The sequence below is a fragment of the Tasmannia lanceolata genome, unplaced genomic scaffold (assembly GCF_043159265.1).
Source record: "Tasmannia lanceolata isolate RefF3 unplaced genomic scaffold, GAP_Taslan_0.1 ptg000002l, whole genome shotgun sequence".
NCBI lineage: Eukaryota > Viridiplantae > Streptophyta > Magnoliopsida > Canellales > Winteraceae > Tasmannia > Tasmannia lanceolata.
In genome coordinates this window covers 30,574,993-30,594,047 of record NW_027518679.1, presented here as the reverse complement: position 1 = coordinate 30,594,047, position 19,055 = coordinate 30,574,993, and the positions used below count along the sequence as shown (strand labels likewise).

The 19,055-nt window shown below is 37.0% G+C and overlaps 1 protein-coding gene across 1 annotated transcript; it reads left to right on the top strand.

Annotated features, from left to right (window-relative positions):
* The first annotated feature begins 5,682 nt into the window (after positions 1-5,682).
* Positions 5,683-18,620, top strand: LOC143863352 (amidase 1-like). Its single transcript, XM_077374048.1, has 10 exons — positions 5,683-5,856; positions 8,561-8,713; positions 8,821-8,945; positions 11,502-11,627; positions 14,822-15,004; positions 15,128-15,275; positions 16,795-16,963; positions 17,572-17,706; positions 17,795-17,963; positions 18,429-18,620. The coding sequence occupies exons 1-9, from the start codon at positions 5,732-5,734 to the stop codon at positions 17,945-17,947; spliced, it is 1,317 nt and encodes a 438-aa protein (XP_077230163.1). The 5' UTR covers positions 5,683-5,731; the 3' UTR covers positions 17,948-17,963; positions 18,429-18,620.
* Positions 18,621-19,055: the final 435 nt, after the last annotated feature.

The window sequence follows — 19,055 nt, the reverse complement described above, 5'->3', positions numbered from 1 at the left end:
ATTGTAGTACAACTTTGGCACTTTTTGCTATGCTTAGCATTTATCGTTGATGTAGAGATCATTGTCATTGGAGTAAGTGTTTGACTTCTTTGCCTTAATGTCGTTGTCTACAACCCTCCATTTGTTTGCCTCTCTCTCTCTCTCTCTCTCTCTCTCTCTCTCTCTCTCTCTCTCTCCCTCCTTTCTTTGTTTTTCTCATTGACTTAACCACGGGAGAGTGAGGGCGAGCATGGGCGTAGGTAAATATGAGAGGGGTGAGGGTGCCCAGGGGTGAGGGTGCCCACTGTTAGGTACCTAACCAATACGCCAAAAGCACTAGAGCTGATGGAATGTATTAGGCTAGCACGTTAAACCCATCCCATACCAGGATGGGTCCCACCTTGTCCCATACGTAGGTAGGCCCCCACTCAAGACCGTAACATTTCACCACGCTTACGCATTTGCCATCCTCAGCAGCCCACTCTGTGACGGCTTCCACTCTTGCCTTTTTTCACAAGTAGTCATTTCCAATTGTCGCCCCTTCCGTGGCAGGCTACTCTGTGGCAACTTCACTCTAACGACTTTCACTTTGGCTTTTTACCAAGTAACCCTTTATAGGTAGTCCTCTCCCACAGTTCACCCCTTTCGTGACTTGAACATAGGACGTGATGGCTGCTCTGATACCAAATGCTATGCTTAGCATTTATCGTTGATGTAGAGATCATTGTCATTGGAGTACGTGTTTGACTTCTCCTCCCCTAAGACAAAAATGGGCATAGTTTTATTTTCTTTGGATGAGCTTCTATATTATTTTCATGGGTTTTTTAATAAGTAATTAGAGCAAGTTATTCAAATGACTAAACAATGATTTTTTAAAATATTAATCATTTGGGGTCATTGTACCTGAAAAAGACGAAAGTCCCTCTAAAAAATCCCTATTCTATCCATTTCTCTCTTCCTCTCTCTCTATATTTTTTTCTTTGCCTTAATGTCGTTGTCTACAACCCTCCATTTGCTTCCCTCTCTCTCTCTCTCTCTCTCTCTCTCTCTCTCTCTCTCATTTCTTTGTTTTTCTCATTGAATTAACCATGGGAGAGTGAGGGTGAGCATGGGCGTAGGTAAATATGAGAGGGGTGAGGGTGCCCACTGTTAGGTACCTAACCAATACGCCAAAAGCACTAGAGCTGATGGAATATATTAGGCTAGCACGTTAAACCCATCCCATACCAGGCTGGGTCCCACCTTGTCCCCTACCTAGGTAGGCCCCCACTCACAATTCTTTCAAATGATCCTGAATTTTGAATATGTAAGTTATCAAATGTGATTATGTTTTCAAATTCATTTGGAAAGAATGCTAAACTCTTGAAAATGATTCTGAAGTTCCAAAATAGAAACAGGAAAAATGATTACCAAAATTAGCCAATGTGTTTCGTAGCATAGTTGCCAGAGTGGGAAGCAAATGAGGGGAAAGTGGAATGTGAGGGGTTTAGAAACGAGAGAATGTGCGAAGCGAAAAACTCTAAGGTCACATTTGTATACCTCATGTTTTTGTATTCGGATTTAGATTTGAGTTTTGGATAAAAAAATACATCAATCATTCCCATGCTCATGCATAGAGAGAGAGAGAGAGAGAGAGAGAGAGAGAGAGAGAGAGGGACGTCTCGCTGCTTCTGCAGCAAGGTCCAGCAGCAACGAGGATGAAGGTAATTGCCACAAATATTGATTTCCAAATAAAATTATGCAGAACAGATTTGAAAATCGGATTTTTCACTGTTTTAGCTGATTTGGAAATCTAAGGATCTGGATTCAGTTCCAAATCTCAACTGCAAATGTGAGAAATCCAAATCTAAATCTTGTGGTCATCCAAACGTGGCCTTAAGTAAAGAGAAAATGCGTGGAAAGCGTCATTAAAAGTCAATATGAAGCATGGAAGAACTAAGAAGCCACATTGGAAGTGAATAAGTACATAGAAAAAGTAGGTTTATCGTAGGTTAGGGAGGAAGGGTTCATATAGGTAAGGATTACTTGTAGAAAAGAAGATTAAAAATTTTATGAATTTACAATTTCATATGTTTTAAAAATCTGCGGGGCAATCCGATCTGATCGTGCACAAATATAACGGAAAAGTAAAATAAACAAGCAAATCAAGTCACAAGATGAACACCAAGATTTTACATGGTTCGGCAAAGCCTACTCCACGGGCGAGAAACACGATCTTCCACTATGAGAAAAAACAATATACAAGGATTACAATGGATTAATCACAAACCCACAAACCCGCAACCCTTTTCTTGCTCATGCTGTAAGAGAGAGAGAGAGAGAGAGAGAGAGAGAGAGAGAGAGAGAGAGAGAGAGAGAGAGAGATGTCTCGCTGCTTCTGCAGCAAGGGCGTTCCCATTGGTCTATCTACGGAAAATGGCATTGACTCATATACAATTTTTTTCTTTAAAAAAACCCTATCTGTTCCTCTCTATCCATTTCTCTCTTCCTCTCTCTCTCTCTCTCTCTCTCTCTCTCTCTCTCTATATATATATATATATATATATATATATATATATATATATATATATATATATATATATTTTTTTTTTCTTTGCATTAATGTCATTGTCTACAACCCTCCATTTGTTTGCCTCTCTCTCTCTCTCTCTCTCTCTCTCTCTCTCTCTCTCCTTTCTTTGTTTTTCTCATTGACTTAACCATGGGAGAGTGAGGGTGAACATGGGCGTAGGTAAATATGAGAGGGGTGAGGGTGCCCACTGTTAGGTACCTAACCAATACGCCAAAATCACTAGAGCTGATGGAATGTATTAGGTTAGCACGTTAAACCCATCCCATACCATGCTGGGTCCCACCTTGTCCCCTACCTAGGTAGGCCCCCACTCAAGACCGTAACATTTCACCAAGCTTCCGCATTTGCCATCCTTGGCAGCCCACTCTGTGACGGCTTCCACTCTTGCCTTTTTTCACAAGTAGTCCTTTCCAATTGTCGCCCCTTCCATGGCAGGCTACTCTGTGGCAACTTCACTCTAACGACTTTCACTCTGGCTTTTTACCAAGTAACCCTTTATAGGTAGTCCTCTCCCACATCTCACCCCTTTCGTGACTTGAACATAGGACGTGATGGCTGCTCTGATACCAAATGCTATGCTTAGCATTTATCGTTGATGTAGAGATCATTGTCAGTAGAGTAAGTGTTTGACTTCTCCTCCCCTAAGACAAAAATGGGCATAGTTTTATTTTCTTTGGATGAGCTTCTATATTATTTTCATGGGTTTTTTAATAAGTAATTAGAGCAAGTTATTCAAATGACTAAACAATGATTTTTTTTTAAATATTAATCATTTGGGGTCATTGTACCTGAAAAAGACAAAAGTCCCTCTAAAAAATCCCTATCTGTTCCTCTCTATCCATTTCTCTCTTCCTCTCTCTCCGAATATTTTTTTCTTTGCCTAATGTCGTTGTCTACATTTGTTTGCCTCTCTCTCTCTCTCTCTCTCTCTCTCTCTCTCTCTCTCCTTTCATTGAATTAACCATGGGAGAGTGAGGGTGAGCATGGGCGTAGGTAAATATGAGAGGGGTGAGGGTGCCCACTGTTAGGTACCTAACCAATACGCCAAAAGCACTAGAGCTGATGGAATGTATTAGGCTAGCACGTTAAACCCATCCCATACCAGGCTGGGTCCCACCTTGTCCCCTACCTAGGTAGGCCCCCACTCACAATTCTTTCAAATGATCCTGAACTTCGAATATGTAAGTTATCAAATGTGATTATGTTTTCAAATTCATTCAGAAAGAATGCTAAACTCTTGAAAATGATTCTGAAGTTCCAAAATAGAAACATGAAAAATGATTGCCAAAATTAGCCAAAGTGTTTCGTAACATAGTTGCCAGAGTGGGAAGCAAATGATGCGAAAGTGAAATGTGAGGGGTTTAGAAATGAGAGAATGTGCGAAGCGAAAAACTCTAAGGCCACATTTGTATACCTCATGTTTTTGTAATCGGATTTAGATTTGAGTTTTGGATAAAAAATACATCAATCATTCCCATGCTCATGCTGAGAGAGAGAGAGAGAGAGAGAGAGAGAGAGAGAGAGAGAGAGAGAGAGAGAGAGACATCTCGCTGCTTTTGCAGCAAGGTCGAGCAGTAGCGAGGGTGAAGGTAATTGCCACAAATATTGATTTCCAAATAATATTTTGCAGAACAGATTTGAAAATCGGATTTTTCACTGTTGTAGCTGATTTGGAAATCTAAGGATCTGATTCAGTTCCAAATCTCAACTGCAAATGTGAGAAATCCAAATTTAAATTTTGTGGTCATCCAAACGTGGCCTTAAGTAAAGAGAAAATGCGTGAAAAGCGTCATTAAAAGTCAATATGAAGCATGAAAGAACTAAGAAGCCACATTGGAAGTGAATAAGTACATAGAAAAAGTAGGTTTATCATAGGTTAGGGAGGAAGGGTTCATATAGGTAAGGATTACTTGTAGAAAAGAAGATTATAAATTTTATGAATTTACAATTTCATATGTTTTAAAAATCCGCGGGGCAATCTGATCCGATCGTGCACAAATATAACGGAAAAGTAAAATAAACAAACAAATCAAGTCACAAGATGAACACCAAGATTTTACGTGGTTCGGCAAAGCCTACTCCACGGGCGAGAAACACGATCTTCCATTATGAGAAAAAACAATATACAAGGATTACACTGGATTAATCACAAACCCACAAGCCCGCAACCATTTCCTTGCTTCTCAAACCTAAGATCATATCCAAGAGAAAACCCGAGAGAAAACCCCAAGAGAAACCCAAGAGAATACCCCAAATAGAAAACCCTCTATTCTTCTTCTCCTTCCTTTGTCTCTCTCTCTCTTCACTTTTCTTTTTCTTTTTCTCTCTTTCCCTCTCTTGATTTTTTCCACACCAGAAAACCCACTCTCCTTTTAGTATTTAGGTTTTCCCCCAAAACCTAAAAAGATGGCTTTCCTTTTTGCCTCAAACGAATCCTTCTCAAGGCTGGAATAAGGCAACTTTCCAACATTATTCATGTATATTTAATGTTTAGTTTTTGAAAACGATCTACATAATTTCATTAGAAACTCAAGTTTTCAAGTTGAAAATGCACTCCATCATATCAAAAAGAGAATACATTCTTTCATGTATAAATAATTGTGAGATGATTTTTTCACCCCTATAGGATAAGACACCCCCTTTTAACGTGAATTGTGGAACGCCTTTTGACGTCAAATCATGTTAACAGGGGTAAAATCATGTTAACAGGGGGCGCATTATACTAAAGGGGTGAAAATTTCATAGTCCAATCTCAATAGGAAATATACTCTTAATTAAGAGAAAACACGTAGGAAGGGTACTTGGAGTGAGCTTTCCCTAAACTTGGTAAACAGGAAGAACTTAGCTTCATAAGCGAGTTCTGGGGCTTCACATCTAAGTTTCTTGTAACTATGTTCCCTAGAATTCTCCAGCAAAAGAAAAAAAAAATAATGTAAAGCAAAAGGTACACAACAAAGCTTTCATAGTAAAACCACAAAGTTGACAGTGATATTACCACATTGCTCTCTCAAAGTCTTTTCAACTTCCCTATTCATCCATTGTGCTCTCATACTCCCGTCCTTTCAACAAATGAACGGGGGCAAAATGTCCTTATGCACACCCTTATGTTGATATTACCAGCCCTCTCTTTATCCTCCTCTCTTAATAGCCGTTCAAGTAGCAGTAGTAAGATAGAGAGGAATGGGTGAGAAAGGGGAGATGGGAAGAAAGGATTTCGGAGCATTCATTCAAAAGTTGATATTGCCACCTCTATCAGACTCTCCCCAACTCCCCTTACACGCTCTCACTTTTGCCGTTAAAGACATGTAAGTTTCTCCTTCTCATTTACTTACAATTCAATGCCCTTTCATTTTTTTTTCTCTTGTTTTCTGAATTTGAATTCACTATCCACTCTCATATCTCGTTTCCTTTTAAAGAGAAAATACCCATTTGATCAAATGGCTGGATGAGTTCAATCCAGTCTTCATCATCCTCATGATCCAATGAAACAAGTCTAACTACTTGAGACTTTTAAAATTATACCCTTTAGAATATTCCCATTTTAGGGTTTTTTGTATGGATAAATTTGGATTTTATGAACTCACTATCCACTCTCATATCTTATTTCCTTTAAATAGAAAATACCCATTTGATCAAATGGCTGGATGAGTTCAATCCAGTCTTCATCATCTTCATCTTCCAATGAAACAAGTCTAACTACTTGAGACTTTTAAAATTATACCCTTTAGGCCTTTAGAATATTCCCATTTTAGGGTTTTTTGTATGGATAAATTTGGATTTTATGAACTCACTATCCACTCTCATATCTTATTTCCTTTAAATAGAAAATACCCATTTGATCAAATGGCTGGATGAGTTCAATCCAGTCTTCATCATCTTCATGTTCCAATGAAACAAGTCTAACTACTTGAGACTTTTAAAATTATACCCTTTAGATCTTTACATAATATGCATATTGTATTTCTTGAATACATTCTCAAAAGCATAGTTTTCAGGGTTTTTTTTCTGGATAGATAAATTTGGATTTTATCGCGAAAAGATAGAAATACTAGGCTTCCCTAATATCATTTCTTATGATGTAACTCTATTAGAAAAAACCCTAATGGAACTTCCTATGATGGAAGCTCTGCTCTCCTATTAGAAAAATCATAATGGCATTTCCTATGATGGAAACTCAGCTCTGCTGTTAGACATACTGTCTTTTGGTAGAATTTGCTTCCCTAGAGGTGTCAATGACACAAACCTCCTTAAGTCTTCATTTTAGTTCAAGGTTTAGGCAGAATATTCCTCCATACACCTAGCTTTGTTATTCGCCATGTTATCCCAATCAATGATACTGAGAGAGTCTCTCTTCATTCCCACCAATTTATCCTTACAGTCAATGAACTAAGATCATTGCAGTCCCAAGCTAAGTTTCTTGGCATCAGAAACATTTAATCCGCATCTATAAGAAAACAACATACGTTAGGCTGAGGTTTGCTCTGTTGGGTGCCGTTAAAGTTCGTGTTAATTACTTTAACCAAGGGCAGAACCAAACGTGTCTGAGACTTTTGGGTTGACAGGGAACTCCGTGCACAATTAGCTATGTAGGATAGTCAAAGAGAAGCACAAAACTTTTTAGAATCACAGAAAAACAGAGTTCTAGATCTAACACAATCAAATGGAAGAACACAAGAACTAAGCAGAAAGTAGCATATCTAAATACCTGTAACCAGATAATTAAAAAAGACATGCTAGTCACACAAGCAAGTCCTAGGCATCTCACTTTGGTACAAGGCGCCTCACCTTGGAGAAGAAGGCATCACACCCCACATTTGCAAACATTTTTCAGAAAAGTCATTTTTTCATTCATTCAATCAGCATTCCATTTCGATGGTGCTAAGGCCTTACATAAATATACATCTCCCCAACACCTTAACATAAACTCCATTTCAAATTAAATGATTTGAAATCCATTTTGAAATAGTTCTAGTGAAACTAAACAACTATGACTCTCCTAACACCAGTCACTTATTCTTGGATGAGTGTGGACTTGGGCACTTAAAGGTGCAATCTAAGTGCGCATTTATAAGCAAAAATTCGCAAATAAAACTACTACCAACCCTTCATTTTGTCCTCTATGTTAGATTTCATATAATCTGTATTGACATCAGCAGTGTGGTCATACAATGCCTACAAAGGGCTATTCAACAATGAATCCACCAGCAGAAAGCTTTTGACATCTAGAATCTATAGTTTGATTGTGGAGAATGTAGAAGGCGAAAGCAAGATCGAGAAAAATGTTTTAATACCAAGTATATAATGAGGAGTGTGTGAAAGGAGGAGAAAAGGATGCACATCTTAGTGTAATAGGTTAATGAGGTTAATTATATCTCTCATTAACTTAGTCTTTATTAAGAACATCAAATGTACAAATTATGATAATACCCTACCAGTGAAAATTCAAATTACTTAATTAAATGCATCTTCTTTATCATTTGTTTTGATACTCCAAAATCCAAATACCTATTCCTATGAATCGACAACTCCTACTTTGATAGCATAAGGTTGTAATCTTGTTTTCTGCTCTAATTGATATTATGCAGAAAAATTGACAGGCTGATAGAGCTATCTGCTCAATAATGTTGAACATTTTTAGTGGCTTAGTTAATGCATGATTACTTCTGAGGTAAATTTGACATTAGGAAAAGTAAATTTATTGTTGGGAAAATAAATAAGACTATAAGAGTGCATAAATTGTTTTTTTTTTTTTTTAAATGATTAGAAGAGTGCGTAATTTTTTTTTTTTTTTTTTTGAATTATAAGAGTGCATAAATTGTTATGAGGAAATTTTGGCCTTCTATTTATGAAGTCTCATGCGCTGCTAACTGTTGTGTCTAGCCTGGTTTTACTTGAGCTGGTACAGTGGTTTAATTTCAATAATAAACATTGGACTTCTAATTTTGGTTTCATTTAAGGGAAATTTTCTATTTGTCTACATCCTAAATGTTGCTAATTTTGTTTTTGCAGATTTGACATCAAGGGGTATGTGACCGGATTTGGTAATCCAGACTGGGCAAGGACTCATGGAGCTGCCATGTCGACATCTCCCGCTGTTTTAGCCATCTTAGGAGGTGGAGCCACATGTGTTGGTAAAACTGTCATGGATGAGATGGCCTACAGGTTTGGATTAGAAACATTAGTAACTTAAAATTTCATTTATAGATGCTCTTGAGTGTTTCGCATCATATGTCTGAATCTATATAACGCTAAAGACTTTTTGTTTTCAGTATAAATGGGGAAAACAAGCATTATGGAACCCCTACTAATCCATCCGCTCCGGATCGGATACCTGGAGGATCATCTAGTGGTTCTGCTGTGGCAGTTTCTGCAAAGCTTGTAGATTTCTCTTTAGGTGAGATTTTTGTGCAGGTTGGTGATTGTTTCATATGTAGATGAGTTGGCAAATACTTTCTATAGAAACATAAAAACATAAAATATTTTCCATGGAACACGATAAGAAAGTATTGTCTAACTTGCCATGTCTACAACTTCCATATCAAAGTGATTGTTTTTTATGCGGATGCTTTGTCAAATACTTCCTATAGTAACATAAAAGATTTTCCATGGTATTATGTAACTTGCCATGTCTACAACTTTCATATCAAATTGACTACATTCTGTACCACTACATATTAATCTGGTCAGGTACTGACTCCACCTCCACACTATATCATCTCTATTTCCTGTCCTTTCTTTGCTTTTTCTTCCTATGTTGTCGCTAAATTGGCTGGTTTAGAAACATTGGAGTTGTGAAGTTAAGTGGTCAAATAAATAGTCTTTAAACACAATATTTTACTTGTTGAAGTCCAAAGAAATCATTCAAGAACACTTTGAATTGAAGAAGAGTAAGAATAGGAGAGAAACAGGAGAAGAAAAGAAGAAGAGAAGCCAAAGGAGTGAGGAGAGAAAAGAAAATTCATATAGGAGAGCCATCTCAAAAAAATTCCAAGTGGTCCAGGAAATCTGACCTTTTATAAAAAATTTGCTTGGAATTGACCTTTTTCCTAGATTGGAAAGTTTTGGCTGAAAATGCAGTTATTTTTTTTTCTAGATAAAGAAATGGTCCAGAAAGATTTTCCTTTCCAAGTGCTACCAAACACCAGAAAAGGAGGGGAAGTTGGAAACAATTTTCTTTTCCCAACTTTTCGCAACTTTTCTTGCCAACCCAAATAGGCCATTAGAGATCAAAATGCTTACGCTGTGTAATTTTGTACCTTTGTTTAGTGTTAATGTGTGCTATTGATATCTATGATGGAATGTGCTCATAAGATGACATTATATACGGACAGGGTGTTGGTGGAGGGAGACTCCCTCAATGTTTTTCGGTGGCTTAGAGGCTCTATCGTCCCCCCTTGGAGATTTGTTCACCTTTTTTATGAGATCCAAGATAGAGTGGAATGGTCGTCATTCATATTCGAGCATATAACAAGATCTGCCGATAATGAGGCGCGTAGACTAGCTGGGGATGGGGTGGGGAGGTTGGAGTTGGACTTGTTTGATTTCCTCCCTCCATGAGATGTTGTTTTACTGCTTGTATCTTTTTTCTTGTCTTCCTTTTAATTCTCTTTGTATGTTTTGGGTTGACTACCTTGGTCTTCCCTTTGTTTTTTAATGAAATATGCTACCATTAAAAAAAAAAATTGTCATTATATATTAGAAACTTTGAGGTTGTGAAATTCTGTGTTCAAATAAATATTGTGTCTTTAAGCACAATATTATACTTGTTGAAGTTCAAATAAAACATTCAAGAACACTCTGTATTGAAGAAAAGTAAGAATAGGAGAGAAAGTGAAGAGAACAAAGGAGAAAACTCACATAGGTTACCCCCAAACACACGAATTTTTATATTTGCAATAATCTGTTAAGCATAATTACAAAGAGTGCCACTGGGTATATTATAGTAATTATGTTAGCATAATTACGAAAAGTGCAACTATGTTCATCCTAATGATTAACCCTATCAAATATAAAACAAATAGTAATTTGCATGAAATACTAACTAATAAACATAATACACATCGCAAGAGTAGTGGGTTGGTATTCTTAAGTTCTTCAACAATACTTAAGTTTTTTCTCTTTTTTAAGCTCTTCACTTTGACTTCTAAATTATCTTTGATCCAGTTTGCACACTTATCTTTTCAAAGCCATAGTTGATGCATATTTGATATTCTTAAGTTCTATAAGAATACTAATGAGATTTCTCTCTTTTAAGCTCTTCACTTTGACTTCCAAATTATCTTTGATCCAGTTTGTACACATATCTTTTCAAAGCCGTAGTTGATGCATATCTGATATGCCACATTACCCATTCCTCTGTTTCGCAGCAACCTTAGGGGAGATTCTACCTTTTGTTGCTCTGTCCCTGTTTTTCGACCTTTCCTAGTTCTAAATCTGTCCTTGAATAAGCATTACTAGGGCGTTTAGTGCATTGTGTGTCTTGGAGAAAGTTATCAGTAAGGAGTTTGATAGTTGATCTGATGAGCTCTGGATTATATCTGCTCATCACCCCATAGTACCATTCATCCTTATAAGAGCAAGGGAAAATGAAGTCGAAAAAAAGAAGTTGGACAATGCACTTTTTTTTTTGAATGGCAAAGTCGGACAATGCACTTACATCGAACAATTTCTTACATTCTATACTACCATTAGAAAAAAAAATCTTACATTCTATACCGAGTTTTGGAGATTAGTTTGGATTATGAAATGTTCTTTTCTCTATTATATCTTTGTTCTTCTCCTATACTCTTGCATTAAGGCAGTGATAATTATCTACAAGGAAACATTGACATTATAGTTTTATTTGCTGCCTAATGATCCTTCCCAGTTATTGCTAAGAATCTACTCTTAATAAATACAAGGAATAGTCGTAATGTGATGGTTCATGTTTGTTCTTGACGCTATGTTATAGGTACTGATACGGGAGGAAGTGTACGGGTGCCTGGAGCTTTCTGTGGAATTTTTGGCTTTCGGCCTTCACATGCAGTTGTTTCTGCCAGTGGTGTTATTCCTATGGCTCAGAGCTTTGATACTGTTGGTAAGGAACTAGTATGAGTCTTCAATTCAATTAGTTTTGGGTGGATAACCTAGGAATAAAGCTTTTCTGTTACTTTACACCTTGACTTGTTGCGCTCCTGCATTTCAAACATACTCAAATTTATTGAATTAATGATCCAGTATGGCCACATTTTCTAGTTCAATAATTATTGTGGACAGTCTTATTGTATTATACTTTCCTTGTGTCAGATGCAGAAACAAAATTTTCAATTCCTTCAGCATATAAATAGCATTCCTTTTTTTTATACAATCTGAAACAACTTATTAATCACTGAAGCTTGTGTCTACATTTGTTGATTGGACTTAAATTGACTGTTCAATAATTAGCATGTATCTATTACCTATTAAGAAACCGAACTCTTCGATTTATTCATTGCTTCGAGATAGTAAATACTAAATTCCACTTGGTGAGTGTTAATTTCAGAAAATATTGCTAAAATTGCAGTGTGTGTGTGTGTGTGTGTGGAGAGAGAGAGAGAGAGAGAGAGAGAGAGAGAGAGAGAGAGAGAGAGAGAGAGAGAGAGAGATGTTCCTACTCGATTTAGTAGATACGTCATCTACTCGATCGGCCAAAAATACAGTGAGGGCCCACATTGTTTGGGTGATGCAAACCATTCATTTGATGGGCCATGACATAGATTTGGTGTGCCCAAAAAATCAGCTCCATAGGATCATCCCAACCCTTCAATTTGTGGAGGTTAAAATGGACGGGTATAAACCTCCACAAATCTGTCCATTTTTAACCTCCACAAATCGAAGGGTTAGGATGATCCTATGGAGCTGATTTTTTGGGCACACCCTATCTATGTCAGGACCCACCAAATGAATGCTTTGGATCATCCAAACAATGTGGGCCCACTGCGTTTCTACCTACGGAGTAGATAACTTTATCTACTACATCGAGTAGGAAATGTAAGCCCATTTTTACTTGTAGAAATTGTACTTTTTTTCATGATGAAAAGGAATCAATCGTCATCAACATTCACCAAATCTTGGTTAGAAAAGGTTAAAATTGCCTCATTATGGGCATTTTTGTAATTTGTACATGAGTATGTTTGTCATTGTAAACCCTCATATTTGATTCATTTTGAATGGAGCACATTACATCCTATCCTCCACTGTTTGTTTCGTATCTTCCTCTCCGTTTCATATATTCATACTTCACCTTGTATCATAGCATGTCAGCATCAAGATCTCACACTAACGGCTAGTATGTAATATTTCAAAGAGTTATTTAATCTCAATTTTTTTTTTATTCTTGCATCTCCGAAGCGGAGATGAGGTTGAGTGCACCTCTCAAGAGTTTTGATTTATTTTTTCCTCTCACATGGCATTCGTCAACAATTTTCATGTCCCCACACACCGTCGTGGAATGGTGTAGCCGAATGAAGGCATATGCATGCATATTTCAAGGCTATGTTGTTTATGCTATTTCACGTCGGGGCTCTCAAGCACCTTTGGACCTGATTTGAATTTTTTTTAAAGGTAATTCTTGAGGCCTTAGCTTATGCATAACCGAATATTCATTTATTTCATTTGTCACCATGGTTTTAAATTCCCCTGAAACGACCGAAATGTTTATGTTTTCATCCCTACCAAAACAAAATCTCAATGAATTCCTTCCACTTCATTATTTCCGACCAAAATTCTCGAAATTCGAACGAAATTCAACGGGAATTTCCGAAATTCAATCGAAATTCCTGAAATTGCCAAAATTCGACCAAAATGGTTGGGACGATAAAAAATGGAAAGGTGTTATGATTTACATCGTATAAAGCTATTTGCATCATATTAACATAGAGTTGGTGTCCTTAGAGGGGAGCCTGTTCATTGTACTTCTTATACTTCATTACATTGTACTTCTATATTGACTTTACAGTTCCAGACATGTGCAATGCAATACCACATGTCACTAGGTGTTCTATGTTATTAAGCCATTATGGATGGCTTTCTTTCTTATGTGATGCTTTCTAAGTATGGATTCTTGAAGGCCTTTGCTTATGCATAACCGAATATCACCATGGTTTTAAATTCCCCCAAAACAACCGAAATGTTTCTGTTTTCATCCCTACCGAAACCAAATCTCAATGAATTCCTTCCACGTCATTATTTCCGACCAAAATTCTCGAAATTCGACCGAAATTCAACAGGAATTTCCGAAATTCGATCGAAATTCCTGAAATTCCCAAAATTCGACCGAAATGGTTGGGACGACAAAAAATGGAAAGGTGTTATGATTTACCTCGTAGAAAGCTATTTGCATCATATTAACATAGAGTCGGTGTCCTTAAAGGGGAGCCTGTTCATTGTACTTTCTTATACTTCATTACAGTTCCAGCCATGTGCAATGCAATGCCGTCACTTGGTGTTCTATGTTATTAAGCCATTATGGATGGCTTTCTTTCTTATGTGATGCTTTCTAAGTATGGAATTATGCTTACTAGCATTTCCCAAAGTTTCATCTTAAAATTTCAACATTTGAATATGTTTCCACATGTTTCCGTGATTTTACAAGATTTCTAACAAAATTTCAACCGAAATCGAAATATTTCTATTTCAGTGCCAAACGAACCCGAACCCAAAATTTAAAACCTTATTTTTCGCCTTTGAACCTACATTATATGCCTTCCTTTATCTGCATTTCTTAGTATGGTTGTACTGCCCTTGGAGCTTGTCATGCATAAATTTAATTTGAAAAATATCAGCCTAGACTAGGGGTGCGTCTCGGGCGGGCTCAACCCGAAAAAAAGTCGGGTTGGGTTGAGTTCATGTCGGGTTCGGGTCGAGGGCTTGGGCAACCCGACCTGAGTGAAGCCCGACATTTTTAATAATTTTTTTTTAAGCTTAAAATCTTAGATTGGGTCGCGTCGAACCTCGTCGGTTGGAACTTGGGTCGGGTCAGGTTCGGGTTGAGTAAATGGTTGCTCGGGTGGGGTTCGGGTTGGCCTCAACCCGACCAGACCCGAGTTGCACCCCTAGCCTAGACAACATGTGTATCTTACTTATATGTCGCTCGAGGATCAAATGCCATACTTGCACTAGACTCTGTATCTTAGGAATTTTCTTATGCTCATGCTGAATTTTTATGCTAATGTAGGATTATCATGTCATAGCTTCCTACCCCCAATATTATTTCACATCTCCTTTGCCTTTTTTGACACATTTTCCATCTAGGATGGTTTGCTAGGGATCCCGTGATCTTGAATCGAGTAGGTCATGTGCTGTTACCAATACCTGATGTGGATCCTGTGCCACCTAGTCATATTATTATTGCAGATGACTGTTTCCAACTTCTGAGTATTCCAAGTGACCGAGTTGCTCAAGTTCTTATTAAGTCTGTAGAAAAGTTGTTTGGAAGTAAGTTCTCTCTCTTCCATTATTTATCTTTTATTATCATGTCACTATTGAAGCGTTTCAGTACATGATGATCTTTGTTATTGACGAAGTGATTGTAGTTTCTTATGATCTCCTATATTGCAGGTGAAATTGTTAACCATACAAACCTTGGGGACTATGTTAGTGATAAAGTTCCGAGTTTAAAGTATTTTATGGCGAAATGTGGTGAAAATCAAGAGTTTGCAGTGCCATCCTTGATGGCTCTCTCATCTGCCTTGCGATTGCTTCAAAGGTGGGAAGTGACAAAATTGACGGGCTTTTAAATGTTTAACTATTACTGTTTATTACTGTTTTTGTATTTGCGTATTCATGAGTAGTTTTTATCATTTAAGATTGAGTTGTTTGTTCCTGCTTAATTATGCTTTGACCCATTCTTTCCTCCATGGGTTTTTCTTTCTTCTTTCTTATATTTCTGTTTTTGTCATCGTCTTTTTCTTTTCTATTCTTTTCCATAAACTCTTCATTCAATTCTTTACGTCTTCTTCCCTTCTTGATCCTACCTTCATCATTATCTAGAATCCTAATACTCTTTTATCTTTCCACTTCTATTTCCCCTTTTCACTTGGGAGAAAACCGTTATATTTCACTCTTTTTCTTCTTTTTCTTCTTTTTGCCACTTTGTTTTGAAACCTTAGGTTCCCTCTTGTTGCTGTACAACCCTTTGAATTCCCTTTAATTTTTTAACTGGAAGTTCAAATTTTGACCTCTTTTCATTTTCTAACATGTAACTCCCTTTAAGGAGTTTTTTATATGGTGGATGGCCATGCAGGGAACGTGTAGCCAAAAAAGGTACAGTGGGGCCCACTGGAATGGATAATAAAACCCATTAGTTTTTTTGGTCCCTGCTGAATGTGCCCACCTGCACATAAACTCCACGTAAGGTCCCAATTTCTATTTCCCTTTCTCTCTTTCTTGCCCTTAACCTTATGTAGCCTCTACCTGCCTACTTCTCACTTTTTTTTTTTTTTTTCCTTTTTACTTCATTTTCACATTTTCTTTCTAGCTTACCGTTGTATCTTCTTTCCCATCTTATCACCTTCAAATTGTACCAAAACAATTTTCTTCTCTTGAAAATGGCATATTCTTCCATTACTCGTGATCAAGGCATCTCAGATCATCTTGATGATGGTTCACTGATTTTTCTGGTCTTGAGTTTATCAGTACTCACTAGTTTACAGTGTGAAGTTTGTCAGATAGCTAAACTTCATTGGGTTTTCTTTTCTCCTAGACTTGAGAAGAAGCAGTTCCTTTTTTCTATTTTTGATTATGATATTTGGGGTCCAGCATGAGTCTTTACTGTGTCACGTCATAAATATTTTGCTGTCTTTATTGATGATTATTCACATATGACTTGGTTATTATTTCCCACATTACCTTTCTTACTATGAGATTCTTCATCAAACCTATTGTTCACATATTCCACAGCAAAATGGAGTAGCTGAGCGTAAACATTAGCATCTTCTGGAAGTGGCTCAAACCTTATTACTTAATATGAACATAGCAAAACTTTCTTGGGTTGTTGCTGTCCTAACTACTTGCTTCTTAATCAATCAAATGCCATCCTCTATCTTGGGTGACCAATCATCCCACCCCACCCCCCCACAACACCCACCCACCCCCACACACAACACGCGCGCGAGCGCACAAACAGAACAGTGTTGCTTTGTTGCCCTTCAGAATATTTATCATCACTCCTTACTATACGAGTTTTATGGTTTTGATGCTGAGACGGCCTCTATTATGTAACGTAGGTATGAATTCAAAAAGAACCATGGGGAATGGGTTACGACTGTCAAACCTGATTTAGGTCCTGGAATATCAGAACGAGTTTGGGATGCCCTTAGGGCAACAGATGAAAACATTGACATCTGTGGCACAGCAAGGACTGAACTTCATGCTGCTCTAAGTGCTCTTCTGGAGGTATTTGTGAATCTCTTCTTCTTCTTTTTTGAATGAGGTATTTGTGAATCTTTCTTTAAATGTCTTCAAATCTAACATGTTTCTGTAATGTGGATGTGTTCCCATGAATTGAGATTATCTAAAATTTGAACATATCAACTATCTGATTAGTTGTAGTTGGCACAAATTGCAGAGGCTGTTGAGTTCCAACACCAACTACACCATATACAAGTGTTCCCTTACATACATTAGTTGTTAAACCAGACTATGGAACTTTAACCTAACTGTTGTTTATATGAAAGTCACATTTTGCTCGTAAGTCTTCTTAAGTGTAGAAGGAAAACCTGATACAAACCATGATATTTATCTGACACTTAAAACCATGATATTTTGAATAATGCTGGAGATCTTGAGCTCCTTGTAGGATTGTCATACAAATATGTCCCACATATAGGGAATTAATTATCTAGTGTGTTATCACATTGTTTCGCGAACTTATTCCCTATGCACGCTTACCATCTTATTTTATTAATGTCACACTCTGCGCAACCAGCAGCCCATGAATCGACTTTTCATAATACTAATATTGTCTGATGCTTCTTTTGAAGATGTTTTCATAATTCATGTAGGACTATGGTGTCCTTGCAATCCCTACAGTTCCTGGACCTCCGCCAAAACTACTGACAGAGGCGTCTATGTTGGAAACCTTCCGTGCCAGAGCCTTTAGTTTACTTGCGATAGCTGGAATGTCTGGATTTTGCCAGGTACTCTATTTGTTTATTGATTTCAGATCAAAGTAACCTAACTTACAAAATTAAAGAATCTTGATTGGCTCATTTGTCTAAATCACAGGTTACTATACCACTCGGAATGTATGATAACCTTCCAGTGGCAGTGTCTCTCTTAGCAAAACATGGGAAGGATCGGTTTCTACTTAATCTTGTACAGACCCTTTATGGCACCCTCAAAGAACAGGCCGACATTCCTGAGAAATCAAGCACTTGAAGTTGCCAAGCTGAAGGTAGTCTTTAATCGTTTCACTTGTTTCTCCTTTTCCTGTGTTTTTTTCTCTCTCTTGATACACAGTTACAAAGTTCTCTAAATTATTGAAACGTTATTGAAGAAATCCCAAATTTTTATCCCCTGTTTTAAATTTTGAAAATACTAAATAGTTCATAAATTCTCTTATTTTTCAAATTACATGCAATTTTCTGAATTAAAGTGAATTAGACAAATAATACATCAATTTCTCATAAATTATTTGTAGCTATTGCAAGAAATCCGAAATGAAAACTGAACTCATCCTAATCTATTAAACAATTGCACTTACCAATCCTTCCGTGCCTTTTGTTGTCTTTTTTAGAAGAATAAGCAAGGTATATAGTAGATACGCATATAGTAAATAGAAAGAAGAAGAAGAATGGGTTCGTTCTCCGAAGTATTCCAAACATTTCCCGAATTTAACTTTGTAACTATGCTTTGATAGGTGGTGATCATTGTCCTGATGGCGTGTCCAAACTATATGCACAATCAACTTTTGCTGAAGCATGTACTTCGCGGTATATTGTGTGGAATATTTTATCTGACTGTAAGATATGAGAATAGTACATCAATTTCTCATAAATTATTTGTAAATATAGCGAGATTCTAATCTATTAAACACGTGCACTTAACAATCCTTCAATGCTTATTACTGTCATTTTTAGAAGAGTAAGATATATATTATTACCATTAAAAAAAAAAAGATATATAAGATACGTGTATGGTAAATAGAAAAAAGAAAAATGGATTCGTTCTCCGAAGTTTTCCAAACATTTTCCGATTTTATTTTTTGAACATTTTCCTCGCCAATTTATTCCTGAAACCAAACTTTGGAAATTATTTGCATGATGATTTTGCAGTATATTATGTAGAATGATTTTAGCTGAAGGTGTGTTTCCTTCGACGTAGAATGGGCATAAAAACAAATTTTACATCCATTTTTACACTAAAATGAGCATAAAATTTGTTTTACGTCCATTTTATATTGAAAGAAACGGAGCCGACTGTAAAATATGTTTTGCCCAAATCAGTCCACTAAATTTTGGTCTTACGTCAGTCCTTTTTTTATAAC

Bases quoted from the DNA above. Each gene is read 5' to 3' on its own strand.
- LOC143863352 (XM_077374048.1), top strand. From the start codon at position 5,732: ATGGGTGAGAAAGGGGAGATGGGAAGAAAGGATTTCGGAGCATTCATT. The intron at 8,714-8,820 runs GTTTGGATTAGA...TTTTGTTTTCAG, and splicing joins ATGGATGAGATGGCCTACAG to TATAAATGGGGAAAACAAGC. The intron at 15,276-16,794 runs GTGGGAAGTGAC...TATGTAACGTAG, and splicing joins GCCTTGCGATTGCTTCAAAG to GTATGAATTCAAAAAGAACC.